Source organism: Hypomesus nipponensis, chromosome 3 (genome assembly GCF_054491055.1).
Source record: "Hypomesus nipponensis isolate SF chromosome 3, ASM5449105v1, whole genome shotgun sequence".
In the NCBI taxonomy this organism is placed as follows: Eukaryota; Metazoa; Chordata; class Actinopteri; order Osmeriformes; family Osmeridae; genus Hypomesus; species Hypomesus nipponensis.
Window position 1 is genome coordinate 7,414,213 of NC_140363.1, and position 18,910 is coordinate 7,433,122.

General features: G+C 39.8%; 1 protein-coding gene across 1 annotated transcript; it reads right to left on the reverse strand.

Annotated features, from left to right (window-relative positions):
- Nucleotides 1-265: 265 nt before the first annotated feature.
- On the reverse strand, nt 266-5,103 carry dio2 (iodothyronine deiodinase 2). The gene is made up of 2 exons (XM_084674799.1): nt 4,404-5,103; nt 266-3,370 (listed from the first exon to the last, which is right to left on the reverse strand). Exons 1-2 carry the CDS (start codon nt 4,626-4,628, stop codon nt 2,795-2,797), a joined length of 801 nt encoding a protein of 266 aa, XP_084530925.1. The 5' UTR covers nt 4,629-5,103; the 3' UTR covers nt 266-2,794.
- Nucleotides 5,104-18,910: the final 13,807 nt, after the last annotated feature.

Here is an 18,910-nt window from a genome sequence, read left to right on the forward strand (position 1 = left end):
TTGTTTTGGTTGGGGTTTCAGAGTGCACACATGCAGACACACACACACACACTCTCACACACCCACACACACACACACACAGATGCTTGCAAAAAAATAAACAGTCTAATACACACAGACATGATGTGCACACACTTGCCCAAAATGCCTACAAGTTAAACTTCCAACCCTGCTTCTATCTTTACTTCTCTAGCGAGCAGCTCTGTCTCTCATTGTGGTTTCCCAGATTCTTTTAGGGCAGACAGAAAAAAAGCTGGCACATGGATCAAAGTGTCAGCAGCAAACATTGCAACTTTATTTTCCTTTTTCATTGTTTTTCCTTGCAATATTTTCTTCAGAAAGCAGCATTTCATCACAAACATCATTGCAAAAGCATAAGGATTAAAAAAAGAGGGTTGTAGTACACAATAACAGCCATGGAAGTCAAGTTACTGTTAGAGGCAGATCCAGGACTTCAGGATGTCAACAGACGTGTCTGTTAGAGTCTCAGGCAGCGAGATGTGGCCATCCATCCAACCAAAGACAGGGTCAGCCAACCCTTTTGTCCAAGGTTTTCATTTTCACACCTATGCTGCGTTGACTGAAACTGACCGTCTGTTTGTACATTGGACCATGGAAAAGCGTTTTTGTTACAAATAAACAAACCACAAAACTGAAAACCTCTAAGAGAATCTCCTCTCAGACACCTTCTTGACCCATCTTGACTTTCCTGTGCCTCCCCCTTTTTCACTTACTGATACCATTTGTAAAGTGAATCCTCGTTGTCATCTTTAATGGTTTACCATTAAGAAGGAGGTCATCCGTAAACTTCTGCATCTCCGTGAGCTTAATTCTTTAATTGAATGTTCAACTTCAGTTCAACTGCAATTTAGCTTTCATTGATATTCAAATGCAGGAATCACTGATTCATCTCCAAAGTCATGCAGATTTTGACCTTGATGAGTAATACATGTCACAAAGAAGAAAGAGTAACCACGGAAGATACTCTCAGCTGGCACAGATGTTTTCAATAGAAATCATCGATACTTGATGACTGTTAGCTGAAAACTATCAACATTAAACAAACTAAACAGTTCACTATTGGTCAATTCATTGATACATTTGTCTTTACTGACAACTTATATGATGTATTGTTGCGCTATAGTGCTCAGTCGAATATGAAAAGTCTCTTCCTTCCACATTTCCCTTCTTGTGTAGCTGTTGCAAACAATCCCTAATGCGCTTTATGCCCTTAGCTTTATGTAGTTGAACAATATTTAATTTCAACAATGGTGGACACTGTTGGCAACATTATAGCATTGAGTGTATAGTACAACAATGCTTTGAAGTAGGACACAGGGTTTTTATAGGAAGAGAAGCCACATCATGGACTGAACAGGATATTTTTTCGTCAGTATCTACGCTTGATTTTTGTCATGCAGGGAATCTAAATGATAAGCAGTCAAGATGGTGACAAACTGTATCATAAACACCCACGCAAAGAAAGAAGGTGCTTTGCCAGATTGTCATCTCTTAAATAAAACGATAATACAAACATAGTGCACATAGGCGGCCGTATATTCACGCCATGTAAAAACAAAACAACAGTAACATTAATATCTCAACATAAATAAATTAATTTCATTTATATATTTATGTATATACACTATATTGCCAAAAGCATTTGTTTGTCTGCCTTCAAACGCAGAGTGACATCCCATTCTTAAACCATAGGATTTAATATGATGTCGGCCCACCATTTGCAGCTATAACAGCTTCTACTCTTCTAGGAAGGCTTTCCACAAGGTTAAGGAGTGTGTTAATGGGAATTTTGGACCATTCTTCCAGAAATGCATTTGTGAGGTCAGACAGATGTTGGAGGAGAAGGCCTGGCTCGCTCGCAGTCTCCGCTCTAATTCATCCCAAAGTTGATCGCCAGTCAAGTTCTTCCACACCAAACTTGCTCACCCATGTCTTTATGGCCCTTGCTTTGTGACCCTGAATTCAATGATTTGGATAGCTGAGTGAATACTTTTGGCAAATATAGTGTATATTTATGTGTATATACATAAATATATATATATATATATATATATATATATATATACATAAATATATATATATATATAAAGTTGCATACTTGTGCTTTCCTCCACACTGAATAATTTGGTTTAATGTTTCTGTTGTATGCTATGAATTATTGATAGTTAAAGAGTATTGTATGGATGTAAAAGGGAATAGGAATAACATATTGGGATACAGTGACAGATAAAACATGTGGGTAGTGAGCTCTTAACGTATACTCCAGTCATCTCGTTCATGTATGCTTCAGGTGCTTCCAAAGTTACACTTCAAACTTGCATTGCTGCGTTAAAGGCTTTGTTTTCATTTGACACTATAGAGTACGAAATTAGACATCTGCCCTATAAGGAACCTTATCAAATATGTTTGCTCTATTACAAGCATATACTGTACACAACCAAGCAATTGTTAAGATGAACCCCCTTGACAAATATTTTGACGCTGAAGTGACATGATGTAACTTTTGGTTGCACCCGAGCTGTATTGCACAGCATCAGTGCTTCCTGAATCTTTAGGTCTCAAAGTTTGAATAGAAGGTATGGAATGTTGGTAAGCATCCAAATGATTTCTTTCCAGAATTCTAAAGAAATCAAAGTAACTTCTGACTTCTCCATGCCTTTAGTTTAGATTACAACAGAGCATTTTTTAAATGCACCTTTTTTATACTCACTTAGATACAAAAATAAACTTTTTCTACTATCACATAGTATCCATCCTCTGGTCTTGGTGATCTCTACCGCTTGCCATAGCTCTGTTCCAGCCAATGACGGACGTCCTTCAGGTTGTAGAAAAAAGGTCCCTTCCCGCCCAGGTAGGCTATCTTTTCGCGCTGCACTATACACACTCTCTCGTTGGAAACCCCGTATGCAACATTGGCATTGTTGTCCATACAGTCAGCCACCAGTTGGCACTGAGGCGGCAGAGAAAAATGCTCGATAAGTTGGCGTGCCGCCACTACCCTCTCTTCCAGACTGCGGTGCTTCCGGACCTCAAACGAGTGCGGCCCGATGGCTGGCGCCTGCCAGCCATCCGACGGGTGAGCCTCATCGATGTATACCAGGAGGAAGTCTGCCACATCGGCAAACTCCTCCACCAGCCGCCGGAATGCCGGCAGATGGCTAATAAAGGGGGGTCAGGTGGCTGAGCCAAAGTTCACCACCAGGGGGCGGTCTGAAGACTCGAAGTCCAGGAGGTGGCACTCCCCGCTGCTGCTACTCACGCTCCCGGCACTGTTACTGCGTCGAAGACCGGGGCCACCATTGGGCACTCTGACCACTTTAGAGTTGGGTGCCTCTCCACCAAGCTTTACCTGAAAGAGAGAGTGATAGGGTAAGAGAAGAAGAAATTAGTCACGTTTGGTGACTAGTTGTTCCGTCCTTGCAAATAACCAGGCAAAGCAAGTCAAAAAAAGATTTTCATGACTAGCTATCAGTTTTCATGACTAGCTAGCATCAATTTTGTTAGCACCATACTTCCCATCACTTTCTTTAGGCTTAGCATATCCTCCAACCAACTATGACATTTCACAATATTGCACAGAGCCTTCCGACGCGATGCTTGTCACTGTGTCTCTTCGTAAATAAAGCTCCCCAGAGAGTTCTGTTTGCAAAGATAATGCCTCACTAATTATGCGTTTCCTGTGGACGCTTTAAAAGGGAAAAAAGACCAGAGAGCACATGCATGCATATAAACGAGTGTGCATCCAAAGATGCCTGCGACTGCGGTTGTCCAGATGTCTGCACATCTGTCAAGCACCATCAAAGATGTTTTATCGACCAAACCAAGAGCAATTAATCAAAGTCAGATGGAGCATGCAGATAAGATAAAGACGCAGATAAGCAGAGATGCTTAACTCACAGAGGGAACTGCCTGTTTGGTGAAATGGATTGTAATCATTGTTGGTATACAGTCTTTAATTGATTGACTGATTTATTTTTTACCCCGTCATGCACATAAAGTGCCCAACCCTTTAAGACACCATGAAAACAGTCATTGACCAAAGAAAGCATAGGTCAGTGTCGTTACATTTTATTTCATTAAAAAATCACAGGTTATTTTACAGATCAAAATGCTTATCCTTCCTAAAGCATAACTCAACTTGTTCATGATCATCCAGGCAAAATAAATGGAGGAAGATTTACAAAAAAGTACAGGTGAATTCACAAAACAAATTCCTCTAGAGTGACACCTGGATTACACCTGCGGTCTCTAGGGCGAATGGTTATGTTCCTGAAAGTAACTGTGCACATAGGGATCTTTTGTCTTTTGTTTAAATTACAACTCACATACATTGTCTACACTGCAGGTATGCTTTATGGAACCACATCACTTTCTTACGTTACCTGCTTATAGGCGTCCAGTAAGAAACCATTCCAAATCGAGCGTAACCCCGCTGATGTCAGCATTCGGTGCCACTCGCCGCCGCCGGTGGAGCCGGAGCAACTAAGTAAGGATACTACACGTTTCACCAAAACCACTGAGTCGTACAACGCAAGAAACAGACAATTCGAAAAGAAACCCGGCAAAATCTGAAGGGTGACCAATAAGTCTTCACTCGCCATACCCATTTTAATTTGGGTTGTAACCCCACTGTATCAGTGGTTCATGCGTTTCTCAGACCCGCGTCGTCTCAGACCCATCTCGGGCAGGTGCTCAGGTTTTCCCTTTCGTAGTTGTCGATTCTACCGCAGCGAACAGGACTCGTCTCCCCAAGGAACTCGGATATCCAAACTTATAGTCAGTGCGTTCTGAGTTGAAGCTCAGAGAATTGTCGCACAAGGACTAGAGAAGTCTGAGGTGCGTTGTGAGTTTATCCGCGACATGCGCATGGTTGTCCAAAGTTTTTCCAATGTTGCGCGTTCCGAAGAGAATCTCTCTCCGCTAAAACACTATTTTATACATCATTCAGCCTCGAGATAAAACCCGAGGCTTATCTTGTGGTAAGATCATGACGTCACGCCTGGTTATTTCCCTCCTCTTTTCCACTGGACTGCTACTATGAAATACACATGGAAACGCAGACCAGCTAGAAATGTGATCTTGTTTTTGTTGGTCTTGAGAGATTGTATTGTTTGGTCGAATCGAGTCCTACGCAGCCATAAGATGATATTTGAGCTGATGAAGTTGTATTATATGAGTTCATTAAATGTATAGACCTTTGTATTTTGGTTCAGGGGAAACAGGTCATTCCTGAAATGACAAAGGCCTGAAAAAAAAGGATTGTCTAAATGATTATCACCCTATTGAAGAATTATTTGTTGTGGTTGTATCAGTAACTTATCATTTAGAGTATCTAAATCAAATCATACTTTCCTTTACTGCACTTTTGCAACCCAAAACATGATGTTACATTTCCATGTGAAACTGATGTTAGACCTGAGAAGGACTCAGGATGTTGTTTGTTTTATATACATTTTGATGTTTACCTTCTTGTTCTCCCTCTTTATTAGAATGTTTTGTTATTGTCTGTATCTACCTCCATATTTTTTTTTTTTTAAGCACTCATACACACAAACATACTAACCCTGACTTGTGTGTGTAAGGACTTTGGCAGTGTGATGAGCACGTGACAGAAAGAGAGATGAGGGAGTCACACTACTAGCTTCTGAAACAATAGCAGATGGTTAGATTGATGAGCTGTTTTTTTTTCTTTGCATTGGTCATTGGTCAATGATCATAAACAACGAGATAGCCCCCAAAACAATGTGGGTAGCCAAAACATGAAGCATACATTGTGAAAAGCAAATAAGAGCCAATAAGTATAACCAGAAGAGCATGTAGTTGAGCTGTTGTTGAGCAGTGTCCTTTCTGACCTGTTAAGCTCCCTTCTCTCTCTCTCTCTCTCTCTCTCTCTCTCTCTCTCTCTCTCTCTCTCTCTCTCTCTCTCTCTCTCTCTCTCTCTCTCTCTCTCACACACACACACACACACACACACACAAACACAGACACACAAACACTCCCCAATCCAGCTGGTGATTCTCTTTTGTGAATGCCTTCAGATTCAGTTCTGGGTTTAGAAGTGAATCAGGTCACAAAGCTTTCACCCATCACCTATCACCTGTCCCTGCTACTGAGAAGCACCCCCATAGCATGATGTGGCCACAAATGAGTGAAGCAGGTTCAGGCATGGCACTCGGGCAGCGCGCGTCAGATCACCCATCGCCGTGCGCTCAGGCCATAGGCTGAGCTCAATAGGTGGCGCTATAAAAATCGCTCATGCACGCACATGCATTGTCGAACCTGCTGTCTGCGTTGCTGCCGCCCACCACCGTCCCCTTCTCCCCCATGTTGTCTGTCTGTGCTCCCCGCGGGGGATTTAACTTGTTGCTCCCTGCCTCATGTCATGCATGCTGCAGTGAAGACAGGGAGCGCTTCCCCATGTACATCCATTCCGCCAATGTTAAACCGTTTGTCATGTGTAAAATAAATGGTGAAATCAATCACATGAGTGTCTTGACTGAACCATGTTTTACTGTAAGGATGGTACAAGCCAAGTTGGTAGCATTGCTAGCCCTTGGAGTTCTGACTAAAGAGTTACATTTGTCTCATCAGACTAGGGAACCATTTTCCTCATGCTTCCATAGTCCTTTAAATCCCATTTGGCTCCAACTCCAAGTTTCAAGTGTCATATGCCTTTCACTCAAGTGGCTTCTGTGTAACCACTCTACTACCATGGAGGCCTGATTGATTGTCGTATCAGTTACATTCTTCTTCTTCTGAATGACTGAAACACTTAAAAAATGTCAGAAAGAGTAAGATTCGTATATATCCTTTCACATGGTCACCTTTGAATCAGGTGAATGAATGAGTAATCTGATCAGATCATGCCAGTGTCTCAGTTAATTTGCCTGTTTGAACTCTTACCTACTAGAGCTCAAGGGAACATAACTAGGATATTTGGAAAATATATTTGGAGGAAAATATGTTGGACATCAACATCTGTCTTTTGGAATCTATGCAAGGATGTCCTTAGACTGCATGGAAAAACAGGCTCTATGTTTATGTTAACATAACAGGCATGTTATACAACATGTTTGAGTAATGAATTCACATAGCTTTAGAGTTCAGCATTATTAAAATGAGTTGCCTTATGTGTAATAGTATGTTACATGTGTTACAGTGTGTCATTATGTTGTTGAGCTTAGATCAATATTATTGTACAGTACATTTTAATGATTTAAAATGAGTATCAGTAATACTCTTTATTCAATATAAAGTATATTGCTACAATCTTATTTTTAACCAAGATTGGCAAAACAGATGTTTATATTTACCACCATCAATATACAATACATATCTACAAGCTATCACACTTGCATTTCAAAGAAGTCCAACCATATACATGGATTTAATTCCCATTTTTTCTGAACTTTATTTCACCCCTGCTAATGTGTAATATATTCTCCCCTTAACGGATTAGCAGATGCTTATGATGCAGTCTATGTCTGGACCCAGTTTACAGACTGGACCTTGTGTGGTGATGGGGATGGGGTGCGTGCTGCATAAGCCTCTTCATGTTTGCATCTATGTAAGCATAGTTAATAGTGTTATTTGTAGAGGATATATATATATGCAAAGACAGTTGTAAGAGTTGGGTTAGTTATAATGTACAGATGTTTTGTTTATCTGTTTCTTGTGAGATTAAACAAGGAGAGGGTTTAGGTGTGGCAGAGGGAGTCAAAGTGCCTGGCTTGTAATTCATGGGTTTCAAATGTTATATCAGCTATATCCAATGCTTAATGTTTAGACTAATCTCACCTTTTTGTAAACATTTGACTATTTCTATGGAAAAAAAACACTTACAAAAACGTTGACGAAAGAAAAAGAGGAAAACTGTGGAATTCACCAATGTGATGTCATAGTTATTTAGCCTGGCTCTGCCGTCCTACGTACTTCTGCTTGATTTTGCTTCTGTACTCGGTCTGGCCATTCAGTACGTAAGTCAGATTTTGCTGGTTAATTTTTAACCGGCCAATCAGCGAACAGAGGGAGTGGCTGAGAACGATGACGTTGACGTTGTGCGCTAGTTTGTGTTGTAGTTCCGTAATGGCGGTGGAGAAAGATGCGATGTGGTAACGCTGCCAAATATTCAACAGCTAAAACCGGAAGTTTTGCTTGTTTTGTTGTTTTTTGAGTTTTGTTGGTGGCCATGATGTTGTGGCCCTCCTCCCCACGGGGTTCGGGAAAAGTTTGATTTTCCAGCTACGGCAGCTAGCTCTGTTACAGTACTGGTGAAGGAATTGGCTAAGGCGAAGGCTAGCGATTGGTTATGGCAGATCAGAGTGGCTCTTGGCAGATCCAATAGTTTTAAACTTCAACAGAGTACCCGCCTACAAGGAAGTCAACGCTTGTCAATGGAGAGAGGCCAGACTCTCTGTACAAATGAAATGTACGAGAGTCTGGTTAGGACCAGGCTAATAGTTATTTGCATTCTGTTAGGAATGTAGCCATGGTTTGACCATGCAGATTTTGCATCCCGCAAATCTTATACTATGTACAGTAGATTCATGCAAACTGGACACTTCAAACTAAAGTTTGTGTCAATTGAACCTTACAAAATAAGTCCCTGCAGATCACACTTGTAATTCAATTTTAGTAATAAAAAAAAGGTTAAACTTTGGAAGTATTTGACTAAATTACATATTTGAATACTTATTAGCTTTGGAAATAGACACAAAAAAAAATTGAATTTGAAACTTTGCATGTAAGTATAACTACAATTCTAGAAAATCAAGATTTGCATACAGGTTTCTGCTACTTTTCTTCTTTCATTGAATACATTATTTAGTTCACGGGGAACTTGAGAAGCTGAGGTATCATAGCTGGGTAAAGAGTAACACCTATCTTGTGAGCAGGTTATAAAAGCTTTATGTCATGCTGTAGATTTGCTAAATAAGGCGTTTTAACAATCCCAAACCTGAAAACCCCAGACATTAAGCTGAAGTGCAGTAAAAAAAAACTAGTCACAATGTCAACATATAGTTTTAGTTCTATAGCTCGGTATCTGACACCCCATGCCATTGTTTCCTGGAATATGATACACTATAGGTTTTAGTTTGCTTAACAGTTTGATACATCTTAAAATGTGTTTTAAAATACAAAGCTTTTTTTTTAAAAGGGTTTTACGATCCCAAATCAAAAGTGCTTGCAGTCATTTTTGAGTCAAATGTTGACATGAACTCTGGATATGACAGCGCTTATGTCATGTTACATGGTTTACCACTGAGAGTTCAGACTGAGTATAACCGGGAACTCTGCCAGAGGACTGTGTCAAATCAACCCTCCAGTAATCTGCACACGCCATGAAGGATCAAGGTATTTGGTATTTCCAAATTTGCAGACGTTCAAAGTCCCCACACTACTATAACCCCTAACCTTAAACACAACCTCATCTCTCTTTATTTGCTTTCCCATTCTCAGTATTACATCCATTCCTGCCAAAGAAAATGACCACGTGGTGAATTCCCTCAAAATGCTGGCAAGCATCTATGAAAGTTTCTTCCCCATTTTGTTTACAAACGTCTGCGTTTTAAGTGCTGTTTTAGACAGTTTGTGTCTGGAGAGGATCACTCAGTAACAGGCTTCCATTGCTTTGCTTATGAGAAAATATTTTAAATATTTAAATTCACCATATAATATTTAAATTATACCATGTTACTCTTACTCTGGGAAACACATCCAGAGTTGCAACAAAAGCTGCATATTCCAGAAACGTTTTGGTTAATAAGTCCGACTGTTTACTGTCAAAACATTCCAAATTAGTCATCGGAACTGAGCATGGCTAAGTGTGGTCTCAAAGACCAATTTTGCCAGTTTGATAATGGTCAGGTATTTCCATTTTACCTTTATGATTATTTCAAAAAACCTGAATATGGATATCGGGCCTACTATAGACAAATAGACACAGTGTGATCAAGTGTTCAATGTTTTGGAAAAACAACCTCACTCAATGTTACATTTTGCATGGCAACACATCACGCTTTAACAACCCTAAAACAAGGACTCTTTACTCAGCTATGATACAAGAGCCACACTTACAGGGAGTCCTGTATTTTGTAGTTAGATGTCTTAATCATACCATCCTGTGGGTGGAATAACCGATTAGGACAGTGAATGTCAGCCAAATGCTCTCTGTTTGACCTTGCTGTGGGTGTCTTAGTCTTTTGCTACCTACTCATATAAGTCTCCATCATGTTTACTACAGCCCTTCTATGTCTCCTTTGTAATATCCAAGTGGCATTTATTACAATTGTTTAATTTGTGAAAGTATTGGATTGCATCACCTCCCCAATTGGAATAGCATTTTATGCACCCCAACATTCTTTTTATCACAACTCATGACAGCATTGGTTGAATGTGTATTGTCTTGGAGAGGTGAGGACAATGTATAGTATGAAGTGATGAGCAAGGTCTTCAATGGATAATCACTTTCTTCTATCAGCCAACTGCCCAGAGCTTTTCTCTGGAAGTTGTGAATTTTGATCATTTGCTGAGCCAGGGTAATTGCATACAGTAGACATTAGTGACTTCTTGCGTCGCAAATAACCTCAACATTTACGCAATGGAAACCCCTTGCGATTTTACACAGATGGAGCAATGCTTAAGAAATAAATGCTCTTGACTGACTCATGACTCACATAAATGATGTTGTGTGAGAAATTGTTGATAACTAAGTCATTTGGGAGAAGGAGCAACACAGTTCTCATGCGCTGTCCTCCTCCCAACATGTCCATAACCTGTTACGGTTATACTGTGACATGGCAGAATCTACACAAACACACCTTTGACGGGCATGAAAAATACCAAATACCCAGGGCATTATCCATTGGGCTGTTTGCACACTGACTCTCAGTGAAGAGGTTTTAGTTGGCTATTGAAAGCTGCAGAATATCCATGTCAGTTAAGGAGCAGCAACCATGAATACTGTAGGTAGGTCATTGAATCCTCTAAGTATTCAAAGAGGTGGAAGCGAGAACTAAGGGTGTATCCTTAGACAACCAGCAAACTTGGCTAATTGTTAGAAGATAATGTTTATTTTTCTCTCCAGTGCCTTCCTCCTGTCCCTCCTGTTACGCCGAACCCTCAAATGTCCCTTTCACATAAATAGGAACACCTTCATTCACTGTCAAATGGTTGAGGATAAGGTTTCAATGTACTGTGGATCTACAATCAGTTTTTATATTGCTGCTTTGATCTAAATGGTAATTGTACATTCAGAAACATTGAGCTTGGTCCTGGTCTCTGCCTCCAGGCAACCACTATACCCAGAGAATATTCAAAAGATCCTAGTGACTGATTGTGGTCTTTACTTAGTAATGGGGACCCTTTTTCCACAATTTGTGGAATATGGGGCAGGACATGTGTGTGTGTGACTGATCTTCAATGATTGAATTGTTGTGAAAATGAGTATTCATTGTTGCAAGGGGTTCTGGTAATTGCATATTTATTCATGCAATGACTTTTCAAAAACAGTGTGTGACTAAATGGTCCAAATATTTAATCGTCGCATTGATCCTGCGCTGTGTCTGATGGGAATGATGCTCAGAAACAAGTAACCGATAAATTGTTCGGCTTTTCTTTTAAGCGTTAAGAGAATTGTAACCACAATAACGTTTTGTGTGTGTGTGTGTGCATCTTCTGGGGTGTGGTGCAGTGGTACGCGACCTGTAATCACAGTCACTGTCTTCTTCACTCTGCCTGCCAAGCAGCAAGCTAATTTCTCTTCATTAAAATCCCAGTCACTGTCTAAGGAGTCATTAATTACACTGGTGAATGTGGCAGGTGCTGCAACGCCACAGATGTTACTTCAAAGGAGTCAGATATTTTCACAGAAGAATGGAGAAAAATGGGGAAGAGAGAAAACAAAGTGAGACTGAGTGGTGGAGGGAGATGCCTCAGATCTCAGCTATTTGGATCATTGTAATTTATCATTGGGGATCTGATTCAAATCAAACTGACACATGCAATGATTTTACATGACACCTACTAAATGCCCTGTCATACTTCTTCTCGTCTCGGCAGTCAGACTAGATCTAAAACATGTACAGTACATGGCTGTAGTTTAAGTATGTATGTGTAGAATGTAATGCATGGTGTACATTGAGTGTTTTCTATTACTCACAGGGTGAATAGTGAGTTAAGGTGTTTGTGTATGTTTCTGTATGTCTACCCTGTATAACCTACAGCCCTGACTATAACTAATTATGGGACTGACATGTCCACCCATTCAACATTTCTGCATAGGGCAACTGTTATGAAATACATACAGTACTCACGCTTGGGCTTGTCAGGCTACTTCTAGGAAATGTAAACAGTGCCTGGTGGGATATCAGTCAGACAGTCTTGCAAAACGTTGTTTACATACGTTTTAGCATACAAAATTAGTCAATAAATTACAGTACAATGAAACTTCAAAAAAGTTCAGAAAATGATTCACTAGCTATTTTATATGTATTGTATTCAAAAATGGTGTATTGTATTTTAAGCCATTAATATTCCATGATTGTATGGATGTGAACTGCTTTTGTGCATTTCTTAGCTCCGCAAGCAAAATATTTAAGTGACTGCAAACTCTACTTTGTACTTTAAATGCATGGGGCAAGAGAAAGTTCTTCAAAACTTATAGGGAGCCTAATATACATTTGATATACTAAACTAAACTGACATTAAAAACCTGAAAGTCAAAGTGTGTATGTGCCTTGCATGCAGTGAGGTCATTGCTACGCAACAGAACATCTAACAACATAGGAAAACGTTAGCACTTAAGATATGTACTACATAAAGTACTGTTATGTTTATTTACATTTATTAATTTAGCAGACGCTTTTATCCAAAGCGACTTCCAAGAGAGAGCTTTACAAAAGTGGATAGGTCAATGATAATAAACAATGAGATAGCCCTAAAAACATTGCGGGTAGCCAAAACATGAAGCACATATTGTGAAAAGCAAATAAATGCCAATGGTAAGAGACATAGGAGCATGTTGTTAAACAAATTACAAAATAAACAACATGAACCTCAAAAGTTCTAGAGTGCACCTGTAGGAAAGCAAGCAACAATAATATAATTCACAGCGAGTACAAGTAGTTAAATCAGTTCAGTCAAGACAATCACATATTAGATTTGAGCATTTATTGTTACATGACATGGACAAGTAGATTTACTTTGGCGGAGTGGATGATCTAAGGGAAGCAATCCCTGCCTCCTCGATGCAACACATACATGACATGACATATGAGGCAGGGAGCAATAGAGATATAATCCTAAAAACAGATGGACAGAACATACCAGCATGGGGGAGAAGGGGATGGTGGCAGCAGCACTGATTATACAACAAATGTCTTAGTGTGTGCGTGTGTGCCTATCCGTGCATCTTTTAAAGACGCCTTATCGGATGTGGCCCAATGGATATGCGCTGCTAACATGGGTGTGGTAGTGGGCGGAGTAAAGGAAGGTGGAGTAAGACGCCTTACGTCCCCGATAAATGAATGACGCGCGCTGCCCGATTGCCCTGCCTGAACTAGCTGCGCGCATTTTCAACTAACCAACAACAACAATTTAACTAAACTCAGTAGTTATCAATGTAATTTAACAGACCTTCTGTAGCTATACTCAGTTTACAAACAAGAGTGCTTGTTACATTATTTCCAGTGAACTAAGTGCAACTCATCTTTTAAATTAAAAGAAACACTGAAGACTAATGATACTGTATTACCTGTTTTAGTCAAATGTGTAAGAAGAGAAACTTCTACTTTAGAAACAACTTTTAGTTGAAAAAACAAATGTTGGCACTATACTATGGGAAATGAATCCAAATACATGTAATAACTTATCCAGAGCAATGTTCTGCATAATGCAAAATAACAAAATAATATTTTATTTGTCAAATCTAAATGTTGAATGTTAAATCTAAATGTTAAATGTATAATTTACACATTTGGCTATACAAGAATTGCGGTATTTAGCCACGCCTTTTTTAAAATGAAAACCACGCCCCTAGTTTGTGACCGTGATTTTTCACATAGAGATCTTTCAAAATGGCAAGTCCTGAAAAGTTAGCGGTGATAATTGAAAGAGCTGTTGCAGCTTGTGTTAGATTGTGATGGGGGAAATAAAGCTTTCCGAAGCAACAAGCTATTAACAATTGTGTCAAAAAAGTATTCTTCTGAGGTTTCTACCAATGTTTAATCGAACTAAACTGGGCTACTCATGCAACACATTTCACTCACTGAGGAAGAACTTAACATAGCTAAGAAAACAACCTGGCAAAGACCCCAAATTGGCTTCACAACAGTCAACATGACCCTCTTTCCCAGCACAATAGAAACCTCCATATTCCCACCACCTCAACCCAATCCTCCCAAACACGTTTTGGACCAGTGTAAATGTAATTGGGAGACTTTTTTTCTCATTCTCCATGGAAGTTAGGGTTGAAAATACAACCCCTCTCTTTCCATTTCCTGGAAAGCCTCTTTGTTATGGAATTAATCCAGTTCCTGGAGAGCAGACACCCAATATCATATGCAAAGGCTTAAGGGATGGTGAGGGAGGGTGGTTCCAGATTTAGTGTTAAGTAGGACTTAGACTGCTGTGAAGAAGTGCCTTCCAAACAGTGTGAGGTAGCAGAATGAACCCAAGAAGTTGGAATTTGGACCAAGTAAATGACAACAGACAGAAAATTGTTGGATCTCAATATAGTTGGACAAGAGCTTGATTTTATACTGTATTTCCTGTAGCGGCTTGGTTTCACTTGTTCTTACAGGTTTATGATATGCTATTGCACAGCAGATCCACCTAAATATGTCATTATAATTATAATTCTGTGACTGAACAAAATTGAGATTCAAAACACTATATTTGTTTGTTGTATATGTTTGTTACCTGGGTTCAGTTCAGCCTATTATTCATCCCAACTCAGAAGACCCTATGATGCAATGAACAAAGCTAAGGCATGTTGTGATCTTAGATGAGGAGAAGGAAGGGAGTGTGTTTTAAAGCTCAAGCAACCAAGCAGAGTCAAATGTTAACTTCCTCCTTGGCTTCCCCAACAGCAGATCCAGGTCTCCTAGTTTAAAAACGTTAAAAACACGTCAATTAAGGATCATGTCTTCCAGGAATAACTTGGGTAGGAAAGGAAAGTGGTTGTCCAGAATGTGGTTCCCGTCTGAGCTCATCACATCATGGTGGAAAAGTTCATAAGGGGTTGTTGGGAGCCTGGAAAGTGGATATGACTCATCTGACCGGTGACAGGGGACTTGAGCTACAGCTGGATGAAAAACTCTGAGGGCTTCTCTTTCGGCAGCATGCCCTTTAAGTGATGTCTTGCTTTGAAGACCTGGAAAGACTTGTAGAAACCAGCTGTAGATGGTGGAGAGTGAGTGGAGCAGCCCCATCCTAACTGATCCTGCTAAATATTGGTCTCTAGGGTCCAACTCAACTTAGAGAAATTCAGAAGCTACCCTTTTTATTTTACTTTACCAGATGTGAGAATTCAGGAGTTGACTGTATGCATGTGTGTGTATTATATGTGTGTATTCTGGCAAGCTATCTGGAAGAAAATCCTCCCTGATTTCCTTGCTATGCATACTATAGGACAAACAAACTTCAAACCTTAATCCAAAAAAGGTATCTCTAGGATTTATTGACATTGCACTGGCGTTTGACCATGTCCTCCTATGTAATGTGAAACATTAGTTGTTCAATATAATAATGATTGGCATAGTGCTCAACCATAAAGGTTTTATTGCTTATGTTCAAATCATACATTTACAGTCATGGTCTGTATGCTGATATTCTATGTGAGAGGGACATCTCTCTGTTGAGGGTCAATAGGTCACCTGTTGAACCTCACACAGTGCTATATTTACAACTTGGGGCCTCTTGCTGAAGACGGTGAGGAGACAGTAAATCGCAAGACTTTGATGAGTTACAATATTGTCTTGTAAAGGCTGTGTGACGTTTCTAGAATACGAATATGCTTACCACATGCTATTCCCATAGTTGCTCGGCCATGGCAACCCATAATATAGAGCTCCCAGCACACGGTTGTTGTGCTGATTATGTTTCCGGAGGGAGTTTGGTACTCTGGGGTGAGTGATGCAACAAGTGATCGAAGACTCTTCAGCACTCGGCGGTCCCTTTCTGGGAGTCTGCGTGGTGGACCACTGGGTGGGCTGGGCTGGGGTTGGTCCAAACCAGAGCCAAAAAAGGTGGAGCCACCTTTGTGATGTCACAAAGGTGGATTTTTAAATTAATTTGTATTCATTTATTTATTTCAAATCGTGAGATTTAAATAGGAAAAAGGTGACAATGGACTTTGAGGTTCACTGTATGTCCATGTTACCCACAAAACTGTCGTTATTCAACTATGAAAAGGTAAACTCGGTTTTGCAGTCAATGACCCCTTTAAAGTCATAGAGTTCTTTGGTATAACCCATAGTACTGACAATGTTTGTCTATGGAGATTCCACAGCTTGGTGTTGAATTGTATGCACTTGTGAGCAATAGGTGTGGCGAAAACTTCAGAACTCAAAATTAGTGGGGGTGTCAACATATTTTTGGACAACTAGTATCGGACATTAGATTGACGTGTGTGACCATACAGTGCACGTCTAATAGTTATTAACAGATGTGCTTTCCAGGTATGGCCTAAATTCCTAGTAACCTAGACTTTCTGTGAAAACATTCAGTTTTAACCGGAATGTCCTTGGGGAAGATTATACTATGGCCAGTTATGTACTCACTGTGCATACTGTGAACCAGGGGCGATTCTATGATCAGACCTTCATGGGGGCTCAGCCCCCAATGAGAATGTGACTTGTGTTCTTAATCTGCGCCATGAAATTAACTACCTACTTTTCCTCCTTTGGTTTTACTGGCAGACTACCAACATTAAAGGTTCATGGCAACACTGAATATAAAACCTGTAAATATTAAACCTTTAAAGCCCTTTGAACCTGTAATTGTTTATCATCTGCCACTAACAGACACGTTTGCAAACTCTTACGTTAGAGCACTAAAGCTTATTTAAGATCATATTAATAATTCATAAGAATTTGTTATTATTATTTCTTTTATTATTATTTTTAGGGGTGCTGAGATGAAATTTAGGGGTGCTCAAGAGTCTAAAATTGCCACTACTTGGAACACAGGTACCACATTTCTTGTTGGCTCTTCTCACCAGCTATTGTAAAAGTAGATGATATCCCATCAGTTACCTTTCCAGTCAATACTGTATCTACCTGTTCTCTGTGTTTAAATATGTGCAATGTAGCGTGAAATGTGTCAACTTGGCAAATTCTGTGTATTCCACAATCAGTGCTTTTGGAAGTTCTGACATGGAGAGACCTAGGCTAGTTTCTTCAAGGAAGTCAAGATCCTTAATCCATAGGACTACAAAGGTCATTTAGCCTCACATGCCATCTTAATCTTTAACAGCTGGAAGTGTTAAAAGAACATCAAGATGCAGCCTTTAAGATGAAAGCAATTAAATCCAGCAAAGGTTTAGCATGAACCGTCCGCCACAAATGCATTTTCCATTCAGGGTGAGGCTATAAAACCAATTTTTGTAAGCAATTTTGCTATTTAAGACCCCCTTCCAACATATCATAAAATAAACCTTTTGAGAAAACATTAAGATTGGCAGTTCAGTAGGTTTTCTCTTTAGATGCATGATGGAAATTGTTTCAACAGCTTTTGAATGGGAACCTGCTACTCATTTGATTTCCTTTTGATGTAAAGCCAACAGAAAGCATTAATTAATCATGTATGTCTGTGGAGTGCCTCCTTAGGGTTGCTTTTGTCGTGTTTGTTAGTCTTTAACAAAACTGGTTGGATTTTAGGAGCGTAATCCTCTCCACGTAAAAACATATATATTGTAGGTGTTGTACATACTCTATACTATGGTGTTGCAGATGCTGTCAGTGAGTGCTCTCACATGAACGTGTCTCACATGTCATGTATATAAACCCATGGGGTGACAGTCCAACCAAATAGTTAAGCTACTCCTCTGAATTACAAAACATTGTTAGCTGGGTACACATGTCACTATGAGTGTGTCTACAACATTATGTAATAATAACATCAACTTGAGCCAGAGTTAGCGAGGTCGATCAAATGTGTGTTTGTGTGTGTACCTAGTCCTCCTATCTTAAACCCTTGTAATATTCACTATTTATGAAACCTCTCCACAAAATGACATTAGATGCATGTGATAGTCACACAAAGGATTCATGTGTATTTTAGGCAGTGTGCGAATTATACAATGACATTCGGGGGGGGGGGTCAACTCAGTGTCCCCCCCCCTAACCCTAACCCCAGACCCCAGTAACAGGCTATCACAGTTGGGACAAGGCCTGGTCTCTGTCCTCTCTCAGTCTGGAATTAGTGGAGCTCTTCCAAACAAACCGAGACAAGCCTGTCTGTCATTCAAAGAAATAGGAGACTGGCAAGTGACACACAGAGGTCTGTGTTTGTGTAGCCACAGTCATGAGTCTTTTTGACCTCTGTTTTTTTTGTTTTTACCAAGGGCTACATTTCACAGGCTAAAACAATATTCTTTAAACCCTTGCAATCCAACAAATGAGAAATCCAGCTCATTCCAATTGGGAAGCAGTGACCTAAACACATATATTTTCTCTATGTGATCTCTCCAACCAGTTTCAATTACATTTTGATCCAATTGGTGAAACAAATAATTGACGCAAGTCTTTGAATCTACTGTCCTTTATTTTATATTAATATTGACTATTACTACTACTGTGACTTGTGTGTTTTGTGATTACCGCAAAGACTGCGGCCTGTGTTCAGAAGGGTTTTATACATTGTATTACTTATATTATTGTTTTTATTG